Below are 27,230 nucleotides of genomic sequence, written 5' to 3' on the forward strand. Positions count from 1 at the left end.
GCCCGGGGCGGCGCGGGCGGGGCGGGCCCGCGCTCCGGGCGGCGGCGGCGGCGGCGGTGGCCGGGCCCGCGCCATGAGCATCGAGACGCTGCTGGAGGCGGCGCGGTTCCTGGAGTGGCAGGCGCAGCAGCAGCAGACCGCACGTGGTGAGTGACCGTCCGCCCGCGCCTCGCGGGGCCGCGCCTGACAGCCCCAGCCGGCCGGGGCGACACGGGCACTGCCACCGGGGAGGGCTGGGCGGGTGGTGGGCGGGGGGGGGGGGGCACCGGCGCGGGCTTTGCGCTGCCGGCGGCATCCGGCCCGGGGAAGCTCGAGACGGGCGGGGCAGTGTCAGGGTACGGGGCGAGGTAGGGGGGTGGGGGGGGCGGGTGGGAATCCGGGGACAGCGCGGCGGGGGCTCCGTGCGGGCGGGGCTGTCCCGGCCGGGCCCCGCTCCCACCAGGGGCGCCGCCGCCCCCGCCCCGCGCGCTGCGTGTCCCCGGCCGGCGGGAGGGCGGGGCCCAGAGAGTGACGCGCCAGGCCCCGCCCGCCACCACGTGCGCGCGGGCCCGCCCCTCGCGGCCCCTCCGGGGGCTGCGGGGCCCGCCCGGGGCGGCGGGAGGGGCCGGGGAACCCCGCGGAGCCGGCCCCCGCCCGCTGCCCCCGCACCGCCCGCGCCCCGCGCCGCTCTGCCGCTGCGGCGGCCCCGGCCCTCCGGGAGCGGCGATCCGTGCCCCCGGGGCCGCGCGGCAGCGCCGGTGGCCGCCGCCCTCGCGTGGCTGCAGGACGGCGGCTCCGGCCCCGCTCCCGCGGCGGCCCAGGCGCGGGGACTCGGGCGGGCGTGCGGGAGCGGCGCTTTGTGCCGCCGCCCATTGTGTCGGTGATGAGTCACGCAGCAGACGGGGGATGCGGTGATGAGGGGCCGCGCGAGGCCGGGAGGATTCCCGAGCCCGGAGCACGCCCCAGGCTTTGGAGATGGCGGGGGCCGCCCGGTCCGCGGTCCCTGCCGGCTGGGTGACAGCTCCGGTGCTGCTTCCCAAGCCGTGACAGTCCTCTTGCCACCGCCAGCCCTGTGCTGATTCCGGCTTTACAGGTGGCGGCTCTGCTCTGGGTACAGCAGTAAAACACCCGGGGCTCCACCTCTGCGGGCTCCTGGGCTTGTCTCCTGCTGCTGGGAGAGAACTTCCACTGCCCCGCGCCCTGGGAGAATCTTGTGAGCAGGACCCACAAGCTGTGGCTTGTGTGGGTCACAGGGGAGCAGGAGGGACCTGCCTTGTGCTGCTGGACAACTTCTGAGGCAGGAACTGCTGCTGAGCAGGGCGTATGGGCAGGGTGACACCGCAAAGAAAACACATCCTGCCGGTGTCTCAGCTCACAGGGATGTGTGAGGATGTCGGTGTTACACAAAGAACGCTGCAGGCCGGAGCTGCCGCTCCTGCCCCGAGCTCTGGGTGCTGCTGGGGGGCACAGTCACCTGCACAGACACCTGAGGGCTGGGCTGGCTGCGGGACCAGCAGCGTCAGTGCAAACGTGGCGGCTTCAGGGAAGTCTGAGCACCAGGAAGGCTGTGGCACGGGGGGGAGGAGCCCTGCAGTGACCTTTGTGTGGCAGGAAGATGTCAGGGGAGAGCACAAGCAGGAACAGCTGGGAAAGACTGGGGAGTAATGAGTAAGAATAGTAAGACTGCACTGGCTTCCTTGCCTTGTCTTCTTCCTCTCCTCCCCCTTGAAATCTTGTGTTCTGAAAAGTGTTATGGTCTACGTTATGCCCCCAGTTACACTGTGGAACTCCAGGCATCCTGTATGGCCTGAAAATCAGTCCGTTTTGGGAACAACATTAAAAAAAAAAAATATATATATATATATATATAGTGAACTCATCTAAGGGCTGCTGGATCTGCAGCTGACAGCCATGCCTGCTGCTGTAACCCTCTTGCTGTAAGCATGTGCCTCCCAGGCATGCAAGCACTCATTTACATGGGCACAAACCCACAGCCTGGGGTCCTTTTCTGTCTGGTATGTGCAAGCTCCAGAGACATTTGACTTGAATTAGAGGGTGCTGATTTCTTTGAATTTAGGTTAATCCAAGAATGCTTCATGATCTAAGAAAAACAAATTTCTTTATAGTTGCAAGTAACTGATACTTGTTTCCTTAGGGTTTTTCCCACAGATACTCATCTGTGACTGTCCAGCTGGTGTTTGTGGCTCTCTCGATGCTGCACAGTTCATTCTTTCCTGAGTGGTGCCAGCGCAGGCAGTGACCCTGCAGCAAGCAGGGGTGGTTAAAGCACTTCCCAACACACGGTGTGAGTTTATCTCTTTCCGGAGGCTTCCAGGTACAGGAGAGCTGCACTGCAGCTCTGAGGACAGCAGTGCCATAGTGCCATGGTTGTTCTGACAATTAGACTTTGCCATGGGATGGCAGGGATAACTGCCTTGGTGCAGCCAGTTCTGGTGATGGTGGTGACTCCCTGTTTTGATGGGCAGATACCCTTGGTTCTTCTCTGTTTTTCAAGTATGGAGATGGGGTTCTAAAGGGTGATCTGCACATTTCCATTAATTTCCTTGAGAAGAAAGGTGGCTAGAGTGAGCAGCCTGTGGAAACAACCCCTGGAACAGCCCTGGGATGAAGGTGCAGCAGTTAGCCCTTGTTCTCATCACAGGATCGAGGAATGTTACCTGGAGCAAACATGCTTACCTAACAGGCTGGCTGTTATCTGCCAGATCCAGTTTTGCCATGACTCACTGAACTCATTTCACCTGTCTGTGCTCCCTTGCTGGCCATGTAACACACGAGCAGTGTGTGTGCTGGCTGTGTAACACACACACTGTGTTGGCTGTGTAACACATGACTCAAAGCAGCCTGCAGAAGACTTGCCAGCAATGGATGAAGCAGGGTCTCAGAGTTTCTTCGGAGGGCACCTCTCTGGGCTTTTCAGTCTGTTTTAAGGATACACAATCTGTTTATAATACTGTTTATTAAGTTAGTTCATGCTTACTGTTCTTTTCCAATCTGTACATTTAAGGCATGGTTCGCTGTTCCTGCAGTGTGTGGCTCTGTCCCTGGGCCAGAAGCAGGGACAGCAGTGTCCTCATGTGCAGGTGGGTTGGGTCCTGCCTTGTCAGCAGTGCCGCTTTTTGCTCTGAACTGTGACACAGGAGCTGTTCAGCTGACAGAAGTACGTGCTTTTTATCAGAGTGCATTACTTTGTCTCCCCATCTCTTGAAAACGCCGATGCCTGATGGAAAAGTGCAGGCCCATCTTGTGTAGGACAGCTCACCCCCTTGGCTGCCCAGGTGACGCTCCTTGGGTGGTGGAGCAGAGTCAGCCCGTGCTGTTGGTGCCCACGGCCTGTCAGAGCCAGTGCTTTGCTGCACTTTATCCCAGCTGCCACAGGAAGGTACAGCAGGACTGTACATCCCTCCAGCCCGCCCAGCTATGGTGCTGCAGCTGTGACAGAGGCATGCTCAGCATCCTGGGGGCATGATGGGCCTGGGCTTTCTGTACACATGAGGCTCTCCATGTTGGTTTTGGGTTTTTTAGCAGTCTTGATCTGTTTTCTTTTTCTGTCTAGTGCTGCTAAATCCTCACCCTTTATTTCTTTCTTCTGTCCACAAAGAGTAAGTTGTAACTAAAATGCAGCTAGAGTTACTCTGGTGCTGATGCAGGGTTCCATTAAGCACTGGAATAGCTTATTAAAGCACAATGTAAATTATCTGTAGAGACTGGAGAAGCTGTTTTTAGAAATGTCTCCCAGGTATTTATTTAGGTATCCTTGATTCTTCTTTGGGGCTTGGGAGACGAACTACTTCAAGATTTCTTGAGGGTGTTTCTGTGCTGTGTTTCAGAAGCTGAAATGGTTTTGTTGAAAGTAAATGCTTCCTTGTAAGCTATGTGTCTCCATAAAGTACTAATAAAGTGCATGCTCCCTGGATTTTATCAGGCAAGAGGATCACCTCGTCATTTCTCTTAATTTATTTCAGGTTTGCATACCAAGGTCACTAGTTTCACTAATGGTCTGTACTAGATGGTGCTGAGGAGGAATAGTTCACATGAGGGCTGATATTCCTTTACCTTTAGAGACATCACATAAAGGTGTCATCGTCCTCTGGCTGAGAAAGTGGAGATCTGAGTATTGTAGTTGTTAGCAGTGAATGGTGACCAGTCTGCGAATGAGGTGTGAGCGTGTGACAGTAGAGGCAGTGCAGGAAGGTCACTCAGCAGGGTGGGGAAGGGGTTTCTGCACCTCTGAAACCAACCCCAGATAGGCTGGCTTAGCTCCTGCTCCTCTGGAGTGTGTTGTGAATATCTGAGTTCTAATTGTGAAGTATTTCAGGTTCCTTTGTGAACAGCGTGCTCCTAAAACACAGTTTAGTTGGTCTTAGAGGTGCTGGTAAGATCCAGTGTGTGTGAGGAGGAGAGGACATGGGACTGTATCAGGCTGCAGTCCAAGCACAGCCCTGAGAGCAGCAGGACTAGTGGCCCTGTGGAAGTGTCACCAGGGGCCTGGCATTCAGCTCCACACTGAGGGCATGGCCAGGGGCTCAGGAGGCTTTGGGAAGCAGTGCCATGTCTCAGACCTGCTGTGTTACTGGTGAAGAAACAGCAGTGCCAAGAGGCCGACACCAAACTGTAAAGTTTTAGTTGAAATGGGAGAGAAAAGTGGGGCTTGTGCTGTTGCTCGACCAAAATTCAGAGGGAGTGAGAAAATGGTCCTGGTTTCAAAGGGTTCTCAGTCCTGCAGGCTCATTCCTGGGCCTGGAAGTGCCCGTGGCTGTGTGCTGCAGCCTCTGGTGTCAGCATTTGCTGTGACTCAGAGCTTGCTTGACTGATGCTGAGCTTTGCTGGGCTCCAGTTCTGCTGACTATTCTTATCTTCCCCTTCCTGGTTCTCCCCTGTAGAGGCAGGGACCTGCAGAAACAGAAACCAAGCTCCAGGCTCCAGCCTGCCCTTGGTGACTGTGCCCCTCCAGGGCAGCCTTGGGAGTAGTAAATACCTGGAGGCTCCTCCGTACAGGGCTCTTTTCCTGGTAGGAGCCTGGAGTCACTCCTGCGGGTGACACTGCTGCAGATCCAGTGAGAGTGACACCCAGGGCTGGAGCAGTTCAAGGCATGCAGGATAAGCTCCCAGAAGCGTTGAATGATTCAGAAAAACACTTCAGACCATTCAGAAAATGACACCACAGAACTGCCTCACTGTTCCCGGAGTTAGAGATGTTCTCCATTGAGCACACACAAAGTTAGGATGCTTGGCTATGCAAAAGCACACGCCCTTGATAAAACCTTTTGTACTGATAGTGTCCCTAGTGCAAAGCAGGAGCATTCAAAGGGTGCTGCCATCCCTTGAGGCCTGCTCCTCCTGCATGGTTCCATACCCTGGCTGCTGCCCTGAGGGCACGAGTGGCTCTGCCCGCTGCTCCCTGCCTGGCAGCAGTGCTCTGACAGATGGGTGGCATTTCCAGGGCAGGCAAAAGCAACCAGATATATTTAAGCGCAGCAGATTATTAGGTAACAAAGAGCACCTGCTACTGTGTCCTGGACTTTGGAGACCCTAAAATAGCACCAGGTCACTGGTCAGGGGTGCTGACCCTGTCTGTGTGTCCTCCCAGGACAGGATTTGCTGTTCTGTCCCATGGCTGCTGGTGTTGCTGTCACTGGCTGAGTGGCACGATCAGGACCTGAGGTGCCTGCTCTCGCCATGTGAATGTGTTGGCAAGCAGAGTGGTTTGGGCAGGGTGGGATTCCAGGACCCCTCTTGCTTGGGCTGTGGTTCAGATCCCCTGGGGGTTCTCAGGACTGGTTCCCTCCCAGGGTTTGTTCTGTCCTCAGTCCCCTTCATAAGAGTTTGAAGAATGAATGGAAATTACACATAATTTTGAGGTGCACCTTTCTATTCAGCTATTCTCTTGTCCAAGGGGATGCCCTGAGCCTCCCTTGCTTTCTGTATATGGGCTTGCAGGAATTCCTGTGCTGAGTGTGCCACAAGGGAAGGAAGGCATGAGCCTTGCATGTGTCTGAGCACACAGCATGCTGATCACCCATCCTTGAACTGTGTCTGTGACCAAATGTGGGTGAGCTTCCTTCATATGGGAAAGTATAGAGCTTGGGAGTTTCTTCAGAGGCTTTCTTTGGTTTGTGTGCAGGGTGTGAGTGCAAAGCGAGCAGGAGGCAGATCTTCAGCGCTCAGAGGAAGGGTTTCTGTCCAAAGAGGTGGCTCAGGGCCCTCCAGTCCTTTGCTGGGGTTGGGAGCATGTCTCCTTTCTGCCTGTGGGTAAGTCAGACCCAAGAGGACAGTGGCTCTTCAGCGTTAGATTTTGGTTTAAAAAAAAACAAAACCTTTAAATAAACTCTTTAGCTCAAGGGAGCAACACCAAAGGCCTTGCTGGCAGGTTGTCAGCAGCCCGAGGGCTGCACCTGCTTCCAGAGACATTTACATAAATACTTGTGATCAGTAATGCCTGCTTTAACCTTGCTTCCCTGTTGTGTCCCTTCCCCATGAGCGTTGCTGGTTGCAGGAGTTCCACAGCAGCTCCTGCTCCCTCTGGGCTGCGCACATCTCCGCCGTCCTGGCTGGGTGCTCTGCTCCGCTGTGACCCGGACAGGTCCTGCTGTCCTCACCAGACCCCAGCACTGCCAGGGCTGCCCCTTTGCTGCTCCCTGCTCCCAGCCTGGGTGCAGTTAGAGGTCTGGTGGAAGCAGCGTGGGCTTTGGTCCGGTGCGTGCCCGGTCAGCCTGCGGCCGCTCGCTCTGTCCCCAGGCCGGACACTCCTGAGCACCGTGAGTCAGCAGCTCCTCGGGGCTGGGTTTCCTCATGCACCCTGTGCCAGGGCCGTTGCACTGGCTGCCAACCAGCAGCAAAGTGGAGCGAAAGATCTGCAGACAAAGGGTTTTTCTTTATTAGTTACTAACGTTATTCAGCTGAACCACTCCAAAATTGTCGGTAGCTAAGATTTGTGATTGCGTCAGGGGATTCCTGCTGGGGCTTTTGCCATCCTGTGCTGCTTCGCTTCTTTCTTTAAGGAACTGTTGATAATACCCTGAAAATTGTTGATAATACCCTGAAAATCTGTATTTTGAGAAAATACAGAGAAATGCAGCTTTGAGACTCAGCTGCTTCTTTAAGCAACCCCTCTCCTGTTCTGGAGTCAGTCAGGTCTTTTGCTCACTCACCCCTACTTGTGCTGCAGAAGTTGAATGAAAACTTTGGGGTTGAGTGTCGGGCAGCCCTGGGAGGAGTGCAGTATGGATGTGAAATCCCTCCTGATGACAGAACTGCCTGTGGTGCTTTTGTGAGTGCTGCAGGCTCCGAGGCTGGGGCTGCAGTGCAGAGCCTCAGTGCTAGAGCTCGATGCAGAGCCTGGTTTCTCCAGGTGTGGGTTCAGGACAGTGTTGACCTTGGCAGCTGCTGCTTTACCTGGCTCCCGAGGGAGGCTGGGGTGTGTTTGGGCTGTTGCTGCAGCTGAACTTCAGGAAATTGTGTTGGCTGAATCTGGGTCGGTGTTGCTGTACGGTCAAACGTACCAAAGGGCACTCAGAATCGGGAATGAGAGTTCCGTTCCCTTCCGTGCTCTCTGTAGTTTCTGCACTACGCCCCTGAAAACCAAAAGATGGGTTAGAAAGTATCCTCGGGGGTGGCAAGGGCTGGGCAGCTCTGTCCCTGGTGGGGCCCTTTTTCCTTTGTTATGTTCAGTACAGATTCTCTTGGAGATCACTGCGGAGTTGCACATAACATGGCAATTCCAGGTGGCAGCATACATGCTCTTCTCTTTAATTTCCTGAATACACATTCTGATTTCAGTGTTTCAGTCGAGCCCAAGCTTCTCCTGGGAGAGGCTCTGTTGGGATGTTTCTTAGAGCTTCCTCTGAATTACCTGACATTGGGGACTGTAAAAGACAGAACACCCAACTGTTCACATCCTTCCCCAATCCCTCCCTTGATAAAATAAGGTTTTATTTTCCAAATATTTGTATATTACTGTGAAGAGGTTGCTGCACCACTCTTTGTTGCAGCTCCTCAGAGGTTGTTAGGAGCGGGATCTGCTGAGCCTCACGGATGGTGGGTTTGGAGATATTTGATTAAGGCTGTTCAGTGTCTAGATGCCAGGGCCACTGGCGCCACAGGACTTGTATACATAAATTTCGTTTGTGCCATGTTCACGCAATTAAAGCCAGAGCCCTGGATTGCGTTTGATGAGGTTTATTTTGCTAGTTGGGCCACACAGATTTCATTTACTTTGTCTGGTGTTCTAAAAACATATCGGGACATGCACACATCAAAGCCAAGTTTAAGAGCTTGATTAAAATCCACAGCAGTAAAGAGGTGCCCTGATGTGTTTGTATCAGTGCAGCGTCCATTGAGCTGGGATTTACTCAGGATAGTATAAAACCCTGGGTATTGTAACTTAAGGGTATTTTAACCTGCCCCGTGGTGGTTGTAGGCTGTGCCCAGAGAAGCGCCAGTGCTCACCGTGGGTGTTTCTCTTTCAGAGGAGAATGAGAAGCATGAGAAGCTCTGCCTGGAGAGGGAGCAGGAGCAGAAGAAGGCAGGCAAGGCCAGCGTGCCGCGGGCCAACAGTGCCGTGTCCCCCGAGGAGCCCCGGAGCGAACTGCTGGTGCCCATCTCCCCCCCGGGCCCAGTGCCCCTGCCACCCCCGCCGCTGGCAGCTCCCATCTCAGTCATTCCCATCCCAGTTGTCACCAGTTCCCCCCAGCAAGCAGCCCAGGCCGCCCTTTCGCCGCCGCTGGTGCAGCGCCACCAGCCCCTCGTAAGCACTCCCAGCGTCCCCAAGGAGGCGTCCTCGGTGGCCCCGGTGATCCAGCGGCCGCCGGGCCCGCAGCCGCCGGACGGGAAAGCCTCGAGCCCGCCGTCGGGCAGCCCCAAGCAGCTGCAGCACTACACAGCACCGGTGCTGGCCATCTCCCAGCACCATGTGGTGCCTCAGCCCATCCAGCCCCTGCAGCACCCGGCAGCGCCCGCGCCGCTCGGCGCGCTGAAGCTGGCACCGGCGGACGACATGAAACCCATCGAGCTCAAGAAGAGAATTGGAGGGTGAGTGCGCTGTGTGTGTGTCCAGCAGGGACCAGGCAAAGCTGCATCTCTCTGGAGCGGCTCCTGCTGGTGCAGAGTGTTGTCAGATCAGAAATACCTAGACCTGTGGATGTTTAATGTCTCTGAATTGCTGTGAGCAGGGTTTTTTAGCTTGATGGGTTTTTATTTTCCTTCCTCACTCCACACTGTAAGATTCTGTATAAGGATTTTTTTCCAGGCTAGAACTGTGTTAGGAAGCAAGTCCCAGCCCTCTCTGTCTGATCTCAAGTGGTATCTCGTGTTATGTTTGGCAAAAGATCTCTGCTTGTACTGGTCAGGGAAATCAGAGTGCACTGCTGCTTGTGGGAGCTTTCTTGAAAACTGGAACGGGATCTGGGAGATGTTATTCTGAGGACAGATCACCTTAGTTGCTGTTCCAGTTTCTCATTGCTGTAAGTGCTAAGGGCCTCCTTCATGCTCAGAATCTTGCAGCTGGAAGGAGCTGAAGGCTATTTAGTGTGCCCTCACCCTCTGACAGGACTTGTGGCTCTGATGTTACTCCAGGTTAGTGTTTGTCTGGCTCATTCTTAAGGACTTTGGCTGGTGGAGACCCTGCCTTCTCTGTAGGTGGTTGTTTCCAAACCACAGTGTCCCAGCAGGGAGTCTGGTATTAGTGTTTGTGGACTGGGAGAACAAACCATTCCCTTCTTCACAGCAGTTCTACCTGTTTCCTTTGGCCCATCAGTTTTCCTGCAGCATAAGTGACCTGGATCTGTCCAGTCTTCCCTCCTGGCTGTGCTGTCTGGGCCTCTGAGTGTTCTCCTGGCTGCCACAGCAGGGGGATGTCTTTTAGCAGTGGTGTTGGTGTGTGAATCCCATGAGGGCTGGAGGAGATGTATAGTGTACAGAAAAAAGGTTCATCGTGTCCATTGGGATATATCCCAAAACGCATAGAAAGAAACAGTGAAAGGAATGCAGATACGAGTTTGTGAAGATAAAGGCTTCAGTAAAATGTCAGTGTAATTCCTCTAAGAAGATGGGGATCTTCAGAGCCTGTCCGCTGCAGGAAGGGTCTGTCAGTCTGTGCACTAACCAACAGACCCTGTCACTGATGTTGTGTGTGTTCAGGGAGCTGTGCAGGATATTTCTGCTGGCACGGGGGTACCAGGGCAAGCTGCACAAAATTGGCTGCCCGGGCTGTGGGCAGTGGGGTGGCTGCAAGTGCACCCACAAACTGCTGTGTGCTGTCAGGCTGAGCTTTGCCCCTGGGAGGTGGTGCCAGTGGAGGGCACAGCATCACCACTGTGTCTCCCCAGAATTGCTCCATAAGCACAGAAAAAAAGTCTTTTTCAGCCTGTATATGTTTCATGGGAAAATGCTGTCAAATACTTGTGACAGTTTATTAAATATGATCACCTCAATGTCCTTTATGTTTGGTCAAAGGCAAAACATTACTTTGCACAGTGCATGAAAGATATTTGAAATCTCCACATCTGTTCATGTACCTTATCACTGCTGTAGCTGAAAAACTGAGATAACATGTATTTGTTTGGCTTTTCCTAAAAATATTCCTCTGATTCAGAGAGTGGGTGGACTCAATCCCCAAAACCAGAAACTCACTCTGGTTTTTCCTTGAGCAGTGACTGGAGAATTCCTGTATTGCTTCACTCCATGTTTATCCTCAGCTGTGTTGTTTCACACACAGTGAAAACCCAAAGCAGTTGGAAGTGTCTGCCCAGTCCCATCCTCTTGAACGTGGAACTGCACAAGCCTTGTCCCACTGGAGTGTAGGCATAGATCAGAACCAGGTCAGAATCTGGGCTCTCTGGGTCTGTACAAATACTTAAAATTCATACTTTGTGTCTTTCCCTGTTGTTGGTAGTAGCCATGTCTGCATACACACACACACTATACCTGTTTGTATCTTCTGTGTATTATGTGCACAGTGCTTAGTTCATCTGATGCACATGTAAAGTATGGAGTTTATCTTGAAACAGTATAGACAGTAATATATATGTACCTAATGTTAAACTAGGGATATCTGAACACCTCTGCTGCTTTTGCATCTTGACATACAAACACTGCTGCAAGCACAGGTGTTAGGCAGGAGTTTTCAACCTGACACTGAGCTGATTTTTTTTCTGTTTGGGTTACAGGGTTGGGACCAGGGAAGTACATAATAAATTGGAGAAGAACAGGTGCGTAGAAAGCCAGGGGTTTGGGTTTTTCAATTGTAATTCCCCTGCTCTTTTTGGCCTATTATCTGTCAATATTTGTTCGGCTTTGGCGGGTTTTTGTTTGCTTGTTTCTTAAACAGATAACCTGAATTAAATTCTTAATGACTTTTACTGAATTTTGCAGTATTGCTTGCCTTTCTTATATAATTCTGCATTTCTTGCTTCCCAATATGTTCTGTTTAACTGTACCATTATATCCCAACAAACCTGATCCTGCAAAGCAGTAACAGTGCATAACAGTATGACTCTCTTTTGATTTAAAAGGGGTAAAATACCCCAAATCAGGGGTCATTATACAGTGTGAATACAGAATAAACATAATTTCTGACCCAAGACTCTTATAAGCCTGACTAGCTACATTGGAAGTATGGTGACAGTGAAAGCACCAGCACAGTGCGATGAGATATTTTATTTAAGGCTGCCCAGTGTTACTAACAAAGCTGGGGTAGAACCCAGGCACAGTCTCTGCTGGGGTGAGCTGGCTCAGCCATGAGCATGCTGTGCTGGGGGGCTGCTATGTACAGGTGGAGGTGCTTTGCTGGATTAAGGCCCCAGTTAAGCTCTCCCCTCTGGTGGGATTGGTTTCTGGTGTGTCTCCTGGCAGCTGACGCCCCACCTGTGTTTTCTTTAGACGTGCACATTTGAAAGAGTGCTTTGAGACTTTAAAGCGCAACATCCCCAACGTAGATGACAAGAAGACCTCAAACCTCAGCGTCCTCAGGAGTGCCTTGCGATACATCCAGGTACGTGTAGCGCCCGCGGGGCTGGGGCTGGGCAGAGACCAGAGCTGGCTTTGGAGTGCAGAAGAAATGGGAGAGAAACTCCCTTTCTAGAGCTTCCACGTTAGCCACAAATCATCCTTGGCAGCAGTGGTGATGGCCGGGAGCAGATAGCTCAGGTGATCTTAGAGATCCAGGCTGGGTGAACTTCAGCTGCTCCTTTGAGGCTCGGGCGAACTTTAATATTTATGGTTTGGGGAGGTTTTCTGTTTGCTTAACCAAAAGACGGATTTCTGTAAAGATATGGTGTGTCTCAAAATTTTTGATAAGATGGACGTGTGAGTGCAAGTCATTTGCGTGGAGGCAAGGAAAGCCTGGAATCTGAGGTTGCAGCATGAAGCTGTGGGTGGATGGGGCACCACCAGGAGTGAATCTGGAAAAAAGCACGGGTAAAAATCAGCTGTCTTTGTAGCTGGAGGGAAATAAGTGTTAGTGTTTGCTTGTTTGATGTTTGTGGAAATGGTTAATGATAGCACAAAAGAAATTGTTGTAGATGTCCCTGTGAATGTGAAGTCAGTTATATGTAATGCAATTAAAATTCATCTGAAAACCGGAAGAGTTGTTGCATTTGTAGTGCAAATAGAGAGCCAGTACACCTTGTACGTTTTGACTGGAATAAAGGGTGCTGAGGATTGATCACAATGGACTTTTCCACAGCAAAATGTAATCTTTTCTCACTTTCTTCCCATTTTCCTCAGTCACTCTCAAACACCATTTCAGTCTGGTGTTCAGAAGTGCTGGACATTGATTATTCACTTCAGCTTTGCTCTGGAGAGTCAGTAATGCCTCACCGTTAGATCAGCTCAGCCATTCTCTTAGTTTTCACCAACAACTTCCCTCAGAGAGACTTCGGTCAGGGCAAATTCTGACTGTACCCAGCCATTTTCTGTGTTGCTCCAAAAAGTGTTTTTTTGGGGGTGCGGTTGTATCAAAGTGTAATGGGCATTGGAGAAGATCTGAGCCTTTCTTTGGTTTTTGGCAGGCTGATGTTGTAGTTTGTGGGGGGAATCTCTCTGATAGCCAGCCTGGGGTGTGCAGTCCTGGGCCAGGACCAGCTGTCCCAGTCTGCCCGTGGCTGTCCCAGTCTGTCCGTCTGTCCGTAGCTGTCGGTGTGTCCGTCTGTCCGAGCAGGTCGGTCAGCCAGCCCGTGGCCGGGTGCCGGCCTGGCGTGGCAGGGAAGGTCACGGTGGCCCCGGGCCGCGCCAGCGTCCGGCTCCACGTGCGTGGGGAGCGCGTGGGGAGCGCGGGGCCGGGCTGGCCACGGGCAGCCGTGAGCTGGCCCCGAGCCAGGGCTGGCTCGCAGCCCCACGGGCTGTGACGGGCATGGCCGTGACGTTGTGTAACTTCCTCGTGGCCTGCTCCTCCTCATCCTCCCTGGCAGCTGCTGGGGACTATCCCGAGTATCCCGAGCACTGTTTTCCTTGGCAAAGCCAAAGCCGTGGGTCCGTGACTCGGTCACAGCATTTAGTTGTGCTAAAATCTTGAGCACTGTGTATTTGCCTGAGGAAAAACCCAGATTATGAGAAATCTGATTTGAAATGCCTGCATTCAGAAACAAAAATCGTCTTTTAAATTATTTTATTTTATATTTTTTTATTGCAGTTTGAATTTAGGCTTGATCTATTTCAACAAAACTAACATCTATCAGTGTGGGGATGGCTGCTGATCATGAGCCAGGCTCAGTGTTTCCCTTGGAAAGAGAACAGGGCAATTGTACAAAAGATGTTTAAAAGTAAAAGCTCTTACTATCAGTTACAGCAAAGTAATTTTCACTGAAGAGGAAAAAAAAGGCCCAAAAAACTCAAACCCAACTGAGCCTTGCAGGGAAGGAGCACAGTGCCAGGCAAAGCTCTGCACTGTGGCCGTTCTCCTGCAGGCTCTGTTGACAGTACATGGATTATTGCAGCCTCTCTTCCTACAAAATCCTTCCTTCCCCCCTTCCCAGCTGGAACTTCTTAGAAACAGGCTGTTTTGTTTCCTTGGCTGGATTTAAATAGTTGTATCTGCATCAAATCAGATAAGTTAAAAAGTTAAATTCCAAACTTCCCATAGAGCTGTCATTTTAATTTATCCGCGGACCTGGGCTTGTGCTGTGCAACAGTAAATTAGAATTTGCAATTAAGCACACTGTTGCACGAAGGAAATGGGGCCCAACGCAGCTGGAAGTTAATAATCCCTTTAGCTGGTGATTCAGCTTGAGGCAGTGTGGGCTGTTGTGCTGTGGCTCTCGGCTGAGGAGGGTGTCCCAGTGGGTCCAGACCCAGCACACACCTCCAGCCCAGTCCATTTGTTACACCTGGGGCCACCTTGGCTCTTGTTCTTCGCTTCCCTGCCCGCAGAACCTGAGTGAATATGCTGGAGACCTCGGGGAAGTTTGTAAGATCCATGGAGCAATGTGGAAAAACCCAGAGTGAGAATAAAATGGTGTTTGCTGTGAGAGAGCGGAACCCTGTCCCTGGCTTGCTGCAGAGCAGTGTCCCCAGGCAGGGGACAGACCTGTCCCCCTGCAGCCCCTCTGGTTCTGCAGAGCAGTGTCCCCAGGCAGGGGACAGACCTGTCCTCCTGCAGCCCCTCTGGCTCTGCCCGTGCCAGGAAGGGGCAGTGGGGAGCATGGCCCAGCCCAGCCCATATCAGACATGGCTTGCTGCCCGTGCAGCTGGGCTGGCCTTGGTTCTCTCTGAAGGATTCCTTCCCCCTAGGAAATGGAATCCTCTTCTTTGCAAGCTAACTGAAGCCCTTGAGCAATACGGCTGCTCTGTGTTCTCAAACTGTGCCTGTCACTGTGGCACCTGAACACCTTCCAGTTTTGGGGGTTTTTCTATTGTACATCTAGTGTCAGATGACATCCAGGTGATTTGCTTACCAGGTGACACTGGGACAGCTGGCACACAGCCAAGCCCAACCTGTCAGTCTTGGGTTGTGCTGCAGGTCTTTCTTGTTGGCCAGTATCCCAGGTACAATTGAAATGCTGACTAAATAGCAATGTGCTTTCAAAATCTGAGATGCAGCTGAGCTTCCCAGGGCATGCAAAAGGCAAAGACCAGAAGTGTTTGGAAGGTGTGGAAGCAAGGCAGGAGTGTGGTCCCAGCCCCTGCACGTGCTGCTCAGCTATAGCAGAGGCACTGGGGCTGCTGTGGTGGCAGATGATTTGTGGCCCTACAGAGCAGTTTTGGCTCTGTTAGTAAAGCAGACTTTGCTTACTAATTCACAGAAGTCCTCTGGCAGCCCTGCTGGTGTTAGAGACAAAATGTAGCTGTACTGAACTGAGGATTATAGTATGGCCAGTTTGTCATTGTTCCCTTGGGAAGGGGCAGGAAGGGTGAAATTTCCTTGTGACTTACCTGTGCTCACCAGTGCTGCCAATCATTTATGGTGTTTAAGTTGTTTTTCCTCACCTCATATCCCTTGGCTTCTCAAACTGCCTGAAGTAAGTCATGCACCTAAGAATTATATTGTTATTCATGCCAACAATAATCAACAAATTTGACTCCTTTCCAGGGTAGAATGAGTCCAAAGTACTATCGGAGGATGCCTAAGTAGTGCACGTAAAAATCCTTTGTGAAGCCCTTTTTCAACTCATCTTGTGGAGATGTGAACAGACCAGATACTGCTTTTACATTGGTTAAATTTTCCTTTTAGTATTCACAGCATCTCTTTGTCTTTTAGTTGTGTTATTTGTTAGTCACTTCATTGGTGCCCAAGCACAGTCATTCATCCCTGTCTGTGTGCAGAGGACCAGAACAAGACCAGTGGATTTTTGGGTCCCATAGCAGTGCTTGGTTAGGGATTTGGGTGTTGATGGGTGCAGAGGGCCCTGCAGCCAAGCCAGATCCTGGTGCAGTGAGGTGCTTGATTGCAAGACACAAACCCACAGTCTGACAATTGTTGTGGTTAAAGACCAGAACTCATTTACATTCAGGCACTGTTGTGACTGGATTATTGATCAAAATGCATAAACCAAACCATGCTGCTGAATCCTGTTCAGTTCCCCACCCTGACAGGGATGGCTGTAACTGTTATTTTTTATTCTGTGCCAGCTATGAGGTGAATATGCTCATCTTCTGTAAAACTTGTCTAGTAAGAGTCAGGTCCATCAGTGCCTGCTGTGCCTCCCTCATGTGAGCAGCATTCAGATGCCAAGCTGTGCTGCTTCATGTTGTTTACCTGACCTGATCCACTGATTCTATCTTGTCTAATTAGCCTGAATCTTAGTGCCAGTAATGAAAGCTTCCAGCATCCATAGGCTATGGTCATGCAACGTGGTGTCATCTGCAGATTTCAAAAAGTGATGAGAAATAAGACCTTCAAAGAAACCCCAGTGTTTAATTCCCCACTGTTTCTCCAGCTGCAGCAGGACCTGTTTGCAAGGCAGCTCATCCAGGGAGCCATCAGGGCATTTTTATTTGCAGGATTGGCCACAGAGCATGTCTCATAATAGTGATTAAAAATGTCCAGCATTTGTTGAGTGATTGGAGGCTGTTTCTTAACCATTGCCAAGAGGGATGGTGATTTTTCTTTTTTTAAGTATCTCACTTATTACTTGTATGTCAGTTTGGAAAGGGTGAATGGAATTGTAAATCTGTCAGTGTGTTTGTAAGTATATAAATAAATGTCAGAGAATCCACACCTGTTCCCCTGCTGCCATTTAAGTAGCAGTTTGAAGAAGCACTCAGGATTGTAAAAACCAAACCAGGCTGTAAGTGGATTGCAGCACAGGGTTTGGGAATGCTGCTGTGTTTGGGGGCTGTTGCTTGTTCTGGTTTCCACCTGCTGTCAGAGCTGGCATGGGAGGGGAGACAGTGCACGGGCCCTAACGAGAGTACTGATAATTACAGCTTGCGTGGGCTCTATTTTGTGTGTGACACTGCAGAAGCTGCCTGCCTTTAAAACACAGCAAAGCCCCAAACAAAAAACAAAACCAAATGCCTGGGCCCAGCTGGGTGAGCAGCAAGTGGCCATGTGGGTGCCAGGGCACGGTGGCACCGTGGCTGCTGTGCCAGCAGCAGTGCAGACCCAGCCCCTCCAGCACAGACAGAGGTTTGCAGCCAGGCACAGCTCTGCCCGGTGGCCTCACACAGGTGCTGCAGTCAGTTTGTGTTTAAGAGCTGCGTTTTGTGTCCTGCCACTGCCACCACGGCCCTGACAGTGAGGGAGGTGGATGGAAATCCTCTGCTGACCCAGATCTGCTCTGTGGGCCGTGGGTGGAGCTGCTGGGGTGTGAGTAACTGGCACTGACCTCCTGAGATGGATGGGGAAACAGGAAGGACAGGTGGTGTGGGAGGATGGCACCATTCTCTTGAGTCACCAGGACCTGGGACCTGCTGCTGTGCTGTGGGGGAGTGCTTCTGTCAGAGCCCTGGGCTCTTGGGACTGCCACCACCTGCCAGGACTGTGTTTTGGGAGGTGTCCTCTCCCAGAAGCAGCCCTCACTTCCTTGGACAGGGTCCCTTCAGGTGTGCAGCTTACCTGTGCCTTGTGCCTGTCAGCTGAGCCAAAGTGTGGGAATGGGAGCAAAGGGAGGGCTGCACCCATCCAAAACTCTGCCTTGGCTCCTGCAGCAGCTGCTCAGAGATACCTGCAAGGAAAGTACGGAAGCACTGCAGCAGGTGGATGTAGGGATAATGTGTCTGTTCAGAAATCTCCTCCTCATCCCTGGCAGACAGCTCTGCCTGTGACTCCAAGGCATGAACTTGCCTCTTGCGCTCTGGAGCTGCTGTCTGTGCATCACCACAAAGACTTGGGAAGAGCTTTGGGGTCCTGCATTGTATTGTTAATAATAATCCCTTCATGAGATGCAGCATGCTTCATTTGTGTTTGCAGAAAATGATGACACTTAATCTCAAAAGCGTATTTCCCACAATTTTTTTATTCCATTTTTTTAAACATTTAAGTGCTGCAGAAGTAAATTTGAAATTAAAAATTCTCAAGTTTTACTTTCCCAAGTTATTTTAATTTGTTTGGGATAATTTTCTAAGTAATAAACACACTGCAGTATTTCAGGGTTTTTGGGGCATCTTGAATCCACTGAAATCAATGGAAATGTCTCATTTGTTTCCTGAACAGAGACTAGTTAAAAAATAAAAATACAAAAAGCAAAAGACATGACTGAATTTGATACCAAGTGATTGCAAGTCATACCTCAGTTATTTTAAAATTGAATTTCTTGTGTCCTGGGAGTCATATCAAGGAATTAAACCAGATCTGTTTACCTGGTGGCAGCCAGCATGGGGCCTGGGGATGGCTCTGCTTTTCCCTGCTTTATTGAACTGTCGGTTCCAGCTGGTTGTTACCTTTTTTGTTTTGTTTTTGGGGTTTGGTTTTTGTTGTTGTTGTTGTTATTATTTTTGTTTGTTCGTTGTTTTTTTTTCTGAATTTGTTTTTTTGTCTTCCTGATTTGGATCATTCCTCCCCTCTGCCCCAGTGACTGTTTGTACTTTGTCCAGAGTGTGGTGCTTCAGAGGCTGACTCTGACAGGTTGGTGCAAGCAGCCACGTTCCAGCCCTGGTTTTGATCACAGATTATGGCCTGATGTCTTTTTTATCAGGAGCCTGAAGTGCAGTTATCAGTGTGAAATGATAAATGTAAATACCAGTGCATGCTCTCATTTTCTGTGATTGCTCTGCTCCAGGCAGATTTCCTATTCTGGGAGGTATTCCTGTCTAGAAGTTCATCCCTAGCCTTGCAGCCAGGGTGAGCAGTGGTGGGTGGTGCCCGCCCTGCTGGGACCTGCTGAAAATTGGGTGCAGGCTGTGCAGGGAGGACATGCTCCTTCCCTCACGTCCCTGTGTTCATGCCCGAGGGTGAGGTCACCTCCTGGGACACAGCAGCACTCCTTGGCTGCCATCCCCGTGGGACAGCTGGGTCAGAGGCTGCTGGCAAACACCCGTGGCCTGGCTCTTGGTGCAGGGGTCACGCTCACTGGCAGCAAGGGACACCCAGTTCACCTTGCGGGCTTTGGTTTTGGTCCTGGCGTGAAGGTCGAGTTTGAGATCATGGGAGGCTGAAGTCCTTGTTCTGTGCCTCCCCCCCCCCCCCCCAGTTTGCACACAGGCTGTCCCCTGTCCCAGTGTCCCGGTCGTGGTGAGACCCAGACCCCGGCCCGTTGGCCGGTGCTGAGCACGGGCCGTCCGTGTCTGAGGGCTGCGTGCCGAGCTGTTGTGATTTCAGCCTGTGCTTGGGGGTGCGAGGCTGCCGTGGCCGGGGCCGCTGTCGCTGCGGCCCTGGGTGCTGGCAGCGCCCGGGGCTGGCCGCAGCCCGCCGTGCCCTGCCTGCGCTGTGGATTTTGCCGTGGTGGTACCGGCCCAGCGCGTCCGGCATCGCTGCGGGATCGCATCTCCGGAGCCGGCAGAATGCGGCAGTTGCCGTGGAAACCGTGGCTTTGGTTCCCACGGCAACCAGCCGGGGTTCACACGCGGCTGCTTCTGGCAGACAGAGGGGCTGGAGCATCCTCGGGCCGGCAGGGGCTGGGAGTGCAGGGCAGGGCCGGCTCCGGCGGGGCTGTCCCCTTGGCGGCTGCAGGCAGAGCCTGGGGACGCGGGCCTGGTGCTGGCAGGGCCGGCTCCTCACCTTCCCGGCTCGGCAGGCTCTGCTCCATCACAGCAGGGCGGGCTTGAGTGTGGTGTGGCTGCTGAGCTGTGAACAAACTGCTTCCGCCAGCTGAGCAGTGTAGAACCTTAGCACCATTCCAGGTAGGAATGCCCAGAATTGATAGAAGTGATGGAAAATCCCCAAATCCTACAGGTGAGTGTGGTGTCTTGGCCGGTCTTGGGGCTTTTTGGGTTCCATTTGGGGCTCTGTGGGGTCAGTTTGTTCCCCAGCACTCCTCTGGTCCTGGTTGGAGCATTTTTGGAGTCAGGCTGGTGGATTCTTGCTCCTGCTCTGAATCTCCTGCACCATGGCAGTCCCGGCAAGAAAAATTCTTATTAGGATGTAGGGGTTTTTCTATTACATTGGAATCAAAGCTCTGTGCAGCAGTGGAGAGCCTGCCCAGCCGGTCTGGTCAGTGCTGCAGGTCAGTGGCAGCTCAGGACCCCCCAGCTCAGCATGTCCCACTCCGTGGCAGCAGCTCTGAACCCCAGAGCAGAGAGTTAAACAATCGGACTTGAAATTGCAAATCACTCTCCTGATTGCTCATTGATGAGGTATTTTCAATCAGCAAATGCCATGTAAGAGAAGAAAAGAGCTGAAATACATGCTTTGGAAAAGCTCATAATTGAAAGTGTGCTTTTAAACTGCTAATAAAATGTTTATGAGGGGAGCTGTGTAATAAGGCCTTTTAAACCTCACTAATGCCAGCCACAGGGCCAGCAGTGTTCCTGAGGCAGGCACAGGGAAGGTGTTGGGGGCATTATTTCCAGTCTTGACATGAGAGTGAGCAATTGAATTACAGACAGCTATAAAATGGAAAATTCTTTGCAGTGACAAATGAGTGTTGCTACACAAGGAGAGCAGGAGTTGGGGTATGGTGTGCTAGTTTTGCACATCTACAGTGGTTTGTTTACCAAATAATGACAGGGAGATGCACACAAAGACCAAATAGTGGCTCCAAAACCACCAGGGTAGAGGGCACAAAGTGGGGAAGAGTTACCACTGGAATTGTGTCAGGCCCTTGCTGTCAATGCAGTTGTCTGGTCTCGCTTCAATAACCCAGGTGGATAAAGGCTGCCAAGGGGCTGACAGGTACAGGAAGACATTCAGATACTCTAGGGGAGTAAAAGCAGACCCACATGTGGATTTTAATTTGGTTGCTGGTGTTTAAATGAAAGATGAAGGATCTCACCACTGCCCTTGTGACTGCTTCCAGCTGCCCATGGAGCAGTCCCTGCTGTGCCCAGTGCAGGGGTGCCTGGCAGGGGAGGGTCAGGCCCTTGCTCTGCTGCAAAGGGCTCACTCAGCTTCAGCTCAGCACAGCTGAGACTGTTCAGGGTGGAACATCATTTGCTTTCACCAGAGACAGCAGTTGATTAGCAAAACTTCCCAAGCATCAAAAGCCATAGATGTATTCACAAGCCTATGAAGAAATCCATGATTTTTTTCTGGGGTAGTTCAGCTTCCCCCTTGGCAGGGCCAGGGTCTACTCTTCTAAGTGATGCTCATGTGAATTTTTTTTAAGTGTGAAAAATAAGTGCATTCTAAAGTCATAGCTTCTGTAGGTTCCTCACACTGCAGTGTAACAGTTGCCAGGGCAACCAGGGTTCCCAGTTGCTTAACAGGAAAAAAGGAAATGCTACAGTGATGGAGACACAGACGTAAGAAGGAGGAGCTGTGCTGGAGCCTGGTGCTTGTACAGAGCAGTCTGGGATAGCCTGGGCTCAGTGATAGTGCTGACAGAAACTCCCGCTTTAGAAAAGCATCTAAAGCTTCCTGGGGATCAGTGGGTGCCTGAAGGTTTTTGTGTGCAGGGGCAGGTCAGTGACCACAGTCCCAATGACTCAGGGTTGGCTGTCACTGTGGATTTTCTGTTGACTGACGGGAAATCCTGGCACATGATGTGGGCAGGATGATTTGCAGAAAATAATCTGTCAGGAGGTGGATGCCAGAGAGCTGCGTGCCCCGGGGTGCCAGTGCCAGGTCAGAGGACATGTGGGGAGACATCGGCTGCTCCGGCCCTGTGACAGGAGCAAGGGCAGGAGGGTCCCTGCTCCCTGTCCCTCCATGAGTGCTCCTTTCTGCACTGGGGCCAGGGCTGTTCCTGCTCCCAGTGCAGGGCACGTTCCCAGTCCTTGCAGGGCCTGTGAGGGGAATGCACCCAGGTGTACCTGCAGGGAGTGGGGCAGTGCTCAGAGGAGAGGGAAGAGGGCTCCAGTTAATCCCACCCAGTTCACTAAACCACAGCAGCTCAGCCTGGAGATCTTTACCAAGTGAGCTGCAATGAATTGCATCCCAGAATAGGTTTTGAAAGATTACCAGTGCCTTCAGCCCATCTGCTGCTCCAGCCTCCCCAGCAGCTCCCCTTGGAGAGTGCCCAGCCCTGGAGGAGGTGCAGACCCAGCCAGGGGCTGCCGGGAGCTGGCACCCAGTCCAGGGCTGGGACTGCTGGCACCGGGGGAGGCAGAGCCGGTAGCACTGGGCTTGGACCGGTGCCACGTCCCAAAGCCTCTGGAGTGTGTGCAGAGTGACATAGTGAACTCCCTGGATCTCTTGGCTGGGAGACTCCTCCTGGAACTTGCTAAGGGTTTGCCTGCCTTCCCAGTAATTAAAAGTTTGTAACTAATTATCAGCTGCCCTGCTCATACTTGGTAGTAGTACTTTCCCCCAGTGCTGGGAGTCTCCTCTCCCAGCAGGGAATGAAGCCAAATCTGTTTGAATATGCGTGTGCTGTGGCCGCTGCAGGGATTTCGAGCCTGCTCCTCCTGGAGAGCTGTTCCTGTTCTGTCCTCTCGTGCCCTGCGTGGAGAGCAGCTCTGGGGAGATGCTGCAGAGGGGCTAGGCTCATGGTTGCCCAGCAGTTTAACCTCAGCCTTTCTTCTGCTTGCCTCTTTCCTGATGACATAGTGAGGGAAGGACATTCAGACAAATCACATGCAAGTTTTCTTGCATGTTTAAACCTGATCCAGGAGCACCTTTCCTCGTCACCCTCGCCTTCCCCTCCATGGCTCCGTGTCTCACCCACACCCCTGTGCAAGGGGATCAGAGTACCTGAGTCTCCTGGGTCAGGCAAAATGCTTTGGCTGCACTCGATAGGAAAGAGACTTTAAAACTAGCCTGTGGATTTGGGCCTCAGCCATATGGGAATCTCTGGGCTGCAGGTCAGGGCTGGTGCAGAGCCAGGATTCCAGGAGTCCCTATCCTCCCTTCTGGCTGGCCCCATGGCTACCTCCCTGCAGTGGGCTGCAGGTCTGCTGGGCTTGCCCGAGGCAGAGCTGTGGGGTTGTGGTGTTGTACTATCTGCTGCCTGGTTTGAAAAGCTTGAAAAGCAACAGGAGAGAAGGAACTGCCCCTTTTGCCTGAAAACCCTCTGTTTTGAGGAGCTTTTAGCTGATCTGGAGGGAGAGGAACTGTCTCCATTGACATACCTGCCGTGGTTGTGCCCTGCTAACACACATAGTTTGGTGCTTTTAAAAATACTTCCTTTGTTGCTACTGCCGGGACAAAGGTAGGGCAGGAGCTGCCCTAATCTCTGTCGCCTTAGGCTGCATTAAAGGCTGGCTGAGCAGGCTTTAAGGTCCTTCCCAGCAAACCTGAGCTACAACACTGGCAGAACTAGTGAGGTCAAGCTCTGATCGTATTCATCCTGGAGAACCTGAGACAGAAATAAAGAGATCTGTTGAGAAGACCGTGAGCCTGGTTCTCTGCCAGGTGTGGGGTTTGCTTTTGAGCTCAGTGCCTGCCAGCAGTGAGGGAACAGGAGCACCCGTGTGGACTCCATGTAGCTGGTATTTTCAGAAGCGTGTGTGGGATTTAAATTCTCAGTGCTGAAACTTAGCTTCAGAAAATGGAGAGTCTGTATGTGGTTTTGCAGTAAGATTTCACCTAATTCTGTCTCTTTTATGCATATATAGTAAGTGTGGCCCTGGGCTGGGGGACCAAGTCTATGACTCTGCAGTGTTACATTGGCTAAAAAACTGACAGAACAGGCCTTGGAAGCGTTGATCCCCCTCAGCTGTGTGGTTTGTATTTCCCAGCAGTAGTGCTGGGCAGTGTAGGGCATTTCTCTGTATTGGGCTGACTGATGCAGCAGCTTCCCTGACCTTACCAATGGATGTGGTGATTCCCAGTGCCAAGGGGCATCATCAGGAGAGGACAGGATACACCTTCCTTCCTGCTTGACCTCAGGGTTTCCCCATGGTGTAGGGGTTCTACCATCCACCATCTCCACCAGGCCAGGAGCTCTTGGTGTGGTGTGTGTTGCACAGAAGCTCATCAGTGCTTGAGCTTTTTGTTTCCTTTTAAGCATTTCAGTTTGGAGGGCTTATCAGTTTTCCCTCAGAAAGCAGAGAGCCTTCAACTAGAGCAATACTTTCTGTGCCAGCTCTTGTCCTTCCCCTTCCTACCAGATTTGGCCGGTGTAAATACAGTTGACCACATTTTACACCAGCAGAACTGGCAATATAAAATAATGAGCTGTAGACATGGGAGTGACCAGATTAGTATAGATTATTCTTGTGTTTTTTGTCATTGTATCTCTTTATCTTTTCTCCCACTTTAGACTTTAAAAAGGAAGGAAAAAGAATATGAGCACGAGATGGAGCGGCTGGCGAGAGAGAAGATCGCTACCCAGCAGCGGCTGGCAGATCTGAAGAACGAGTTGAGCCAGTGGATGGATGTCTTGGAGATTGACAGAATTATTCGACAGACAGTTCAGCCAGAGGATGACCAGGCATCTACCTCGACAGCATCAGGTACCCATAACTGTTCTCTTTTTTTCATAATCCTCAGGAAGGTCATTGACACAGTTACATTGGGGTGGTGGGAATCTTCATTTAGTAGTGTCAGGGTTTCTCTGCATTCAGAATAAAGTAAAAGGTTTTGGGGTGTTTGTAATGATGTCATTGATGCTCACATGAAGTAAAATGAAACTTGTTCGTCAGTGTCAGGTAGATACAAAGTGCAGGTTTGCACATCCAGCTTCATTGTGGAGATAAATCCCTGCTTTCCAAACTTAGCTTTGTTCTTGCACAGATCTGCAGCCCTGCTTGTTAGAAGTGGGCATCCTGGTGTATCTGTGTGGATGTGGGAGGGTGTTCAGCACATATAGAAGAAGGATTTGGTACAGGGAGGATCACCAGAGCATTTGAACCACTTAATGAGCCTTCACATTGCATGAGGAGGATTCACAGTGAAGATGGCATGACACTAATGGATATCTGATTCCAGTTCAGTTCCAGTGAGATGGGAGACTGCATGCCTCTCTCCACACCAGGGCTCTGCAGCAGGAAGAGCAGGCAGTCTATGGATGTAGAGTTTTCCAGAGACACTGAGGCTGTAGCAGTGCATAACCATTCACAGCAGTTCCTTCAAGTCTGCATCTGCTCTTGACATGCCAGGCAGATATGGCTGGTTCTGGGAAGGGAAAACCCGAGTTTGTTGAGGCTCATCACCTCTGATCACGTAGGCTAATGGAAGTTGGGAGTGGCAGTGCTCTGTCCTTAGAAGTGCCAGCTGTTCCCTCTGCAGTGGCCTCTGCCGAAAGCGCCCACATCCAGCTGCTGCTACCCAGAGCTCGTGAAGGGGACGTGTCTTCCCTGGTGTTCCTGCTGCTTCTCTGTCTTCTGAGATTTTTATTCTTTGCTGCATGGCTGGCACTAGAACAGGCAGTGCAGGATGTCAGGCTTGTCTTCCTCATCTCAGGACTAGTATGTTCCTGTTTTGCTCCCTTATTTCCTGGACTGGACAAGTCTGTTTTCCAGAACCAGACAAGAGACTTGCTGCCATGTTTCTCCATGGCTATTTCTTTCCTGCTCTAGGAGCAGAAGGAGTGGTGACAATGAGTGGAAAAACTGGCCAGGAAAGCAAACCCTATTCCTCTTCCCAGAAGGAGCCCACTTCAGCCCAGACAGCTCAGCCTGCTGCTTTCTGTCAGCCTCTGCTCAGTGCCACCTCAGTCTGTTGAGAGCACCATGCTCTAGCTGGGTCTTTGAGCTGCCACACCTGCCTGGCTCTGGTCCTTGGCCCACAGGCAGTGAGAAGAGGGCTGTGCCATTGTGCCACCAGCCTGTAGCTCAGGGATGCTTCCTGCACATCTCTCCTTCCTTTTAGGGAGGCTCTTTGGTCCAGTTCGTGCTCTGCTTGTTTTTTTTATGGGAGTTTCTCCCTTTCATGTTTTCCAGAGGGTGAAGACAACATGGATGAAGATATGGAAGATGACAGGCCAGTGAACTCATTACCAAAACTCACCCAGCGCCAGCACCCAGAGCTGCTGAAAGCCGTCCCCCCCAGTGCTGCTCCCCCCCTGCCCACGGTCCTGCCCCCGCACGTGTCCATCCAGCAGAAGCCCCACGCCCAGCCCTCCCTCCAGACGCAAGCACTGGTGCCGCCGCAGGCGATCGTCCCTGCACAGACTCACATCGTGGCGGCCTCCACCGTGCAATCGACTGTTATCGCCCACACGGCCACCACCCACGCCTCGGTCATCCAGACTGTCAACCACGTCATTCAGGGTCCACAGACCAAGCACATCGCTCACATTGCACCTTCCACATCCAGCCCCGTGCAACTCACCACTGCTGCTCAGCCCATCGGCCACATCACTGTGCACCCGGCCACCATCAACCACATGGCCCACCTGGGCCCGCAGCTGCCCATCTACCCCCAGCCCGTGGCCGTGAGCCAGCCCGTGGTGAGCCACATCGCTCACACCATCTCGCACCAGCAAGTGAACGGCACCGCGGGCCTGGGCCAGCCCGTGATGGCCAAGCCGGCCGTGGGAGCCCAGGTGGTTCATCACCCGCAGCTGGTGGGGCAGACGGTGCTGAACCCCGTGACTATGGTGACCATGCCCTCATTCCCCGTGAGCACGCTCAAGCTGGCCTAGAGGCAACGTCCAGCGGCCAGGTCTTTGTTGGGAACCTTTCCTAAGGAAACTCCATACATTCCAACTGCACCCGGCTCGGCTCGGCTCGGCTCGGCGCAGGGAGCGCAGCAGTGCCCGGGGCAGAGCGGCTGTCCCGGGCTGTCCCGGGCTGTCCCGGCTGCCCCAGCCCCACCTGTCCCCTGCCGGGGCCGCTCCACCCGGAGCTGCTCATCCCAGAAACTTCAGAGACAGTTCTTCGTGGTGATTTTTTTTCCTTTTACGTGTAATGAGTGAACTATGGATATGATGTTCTTAAGACTTTAATTTCGCCCTCTTATGTGTTGCTTCTTTGTAGAATAAAAATTGCTGATCTCTTTATTGAGACATTGCATAGAATGGGAAAAAAAATCATAGAAGTCTATATTTATATATATGTGTGTATGTGTGTGTATATATATGTATATACATATATATATAAATATAACATTTGAAGGCCTTTTGTAAGGTTGATTATTTTGCAGGATTATGAGACAAAATTCATTTTTGGAGGAAGAAGACAGTGTCCTCTCTAAACAAGAAACTATAAGATAGATGGTTTGGTGGACCAGAGTACAGTGACAAAAAAAAAAAAAAACAACAACAAACCACGAGTCAAACCATGTTAAAGGTATTATTGCATTTCAAAAACCATCTAAAATCACTGTGAATTGTTATGGCATTTTAAGGAAATTCTCTGTCCTGTCTAATAAAAGGAAA

General features: G+C 51.9%; 1 protein-coding gene across 1 annotated transcript; it reads left to right on the forward strand.

Annotated features, from left to right (window-relative positions):
• On the forward strand, positions 1-27,230 carry MNT (MAX network transcriptional repressor). The gene is made up of 6 exons (XM_062506997.1): positions 1-146; positions 8,466-9,027; positions 11,163-11,204; positions 11,875-11,986; positions 24,171-24,363; positions 25,792-27,230. The coding sequence occupies exons 1-6, from the start codon at positions 74-76 to the stop codon at positions 26,493-26,495; spliced, it is 1,686 nt and encodes a 561-aa protein (XP_062362981.1). The 5' UTR covers positions 1-73; the 3' UTR covers positions 26,496-27,230.

Source organism: Cinclus cinclus, chromosome 22 (assembly GCF_963662255.1).
Source record: "Cinclus cinclus chromosome 22, bCinCin1.1, whole genome shotgun sequence".
NCBI lineage: Eukaryota > Metazoa > Chordata > Aves > Passeriformes > Cinclidae > Cinclus > Cinclus cinclus.

Excerpts from the sequence above, each read along its gene's own strand:
- MNT (XM_062506997.1), top strand. The coding sequence starts at position 74 with ATGAGCATCGAGACGCTGCTGGAGGCGGCGCGGTTCCTGGAGTGGCAG. Across the intron at positions 147-8,465 it reads GCAGCAGCAGACCGCACGTG|AGGAGAATGAGAAGCATGAG; the intron begins GTGAGTGACCGT and ends TTTCTCTTTCAG. Across the intron at positions 11,205-11,874 it reads AATAAATTGGAGAAGAACAG|ACGTGCACATTTGAAAGAGT; the intron begins GTGCGTAGAAAG and ends TGTTTTCTTTAG.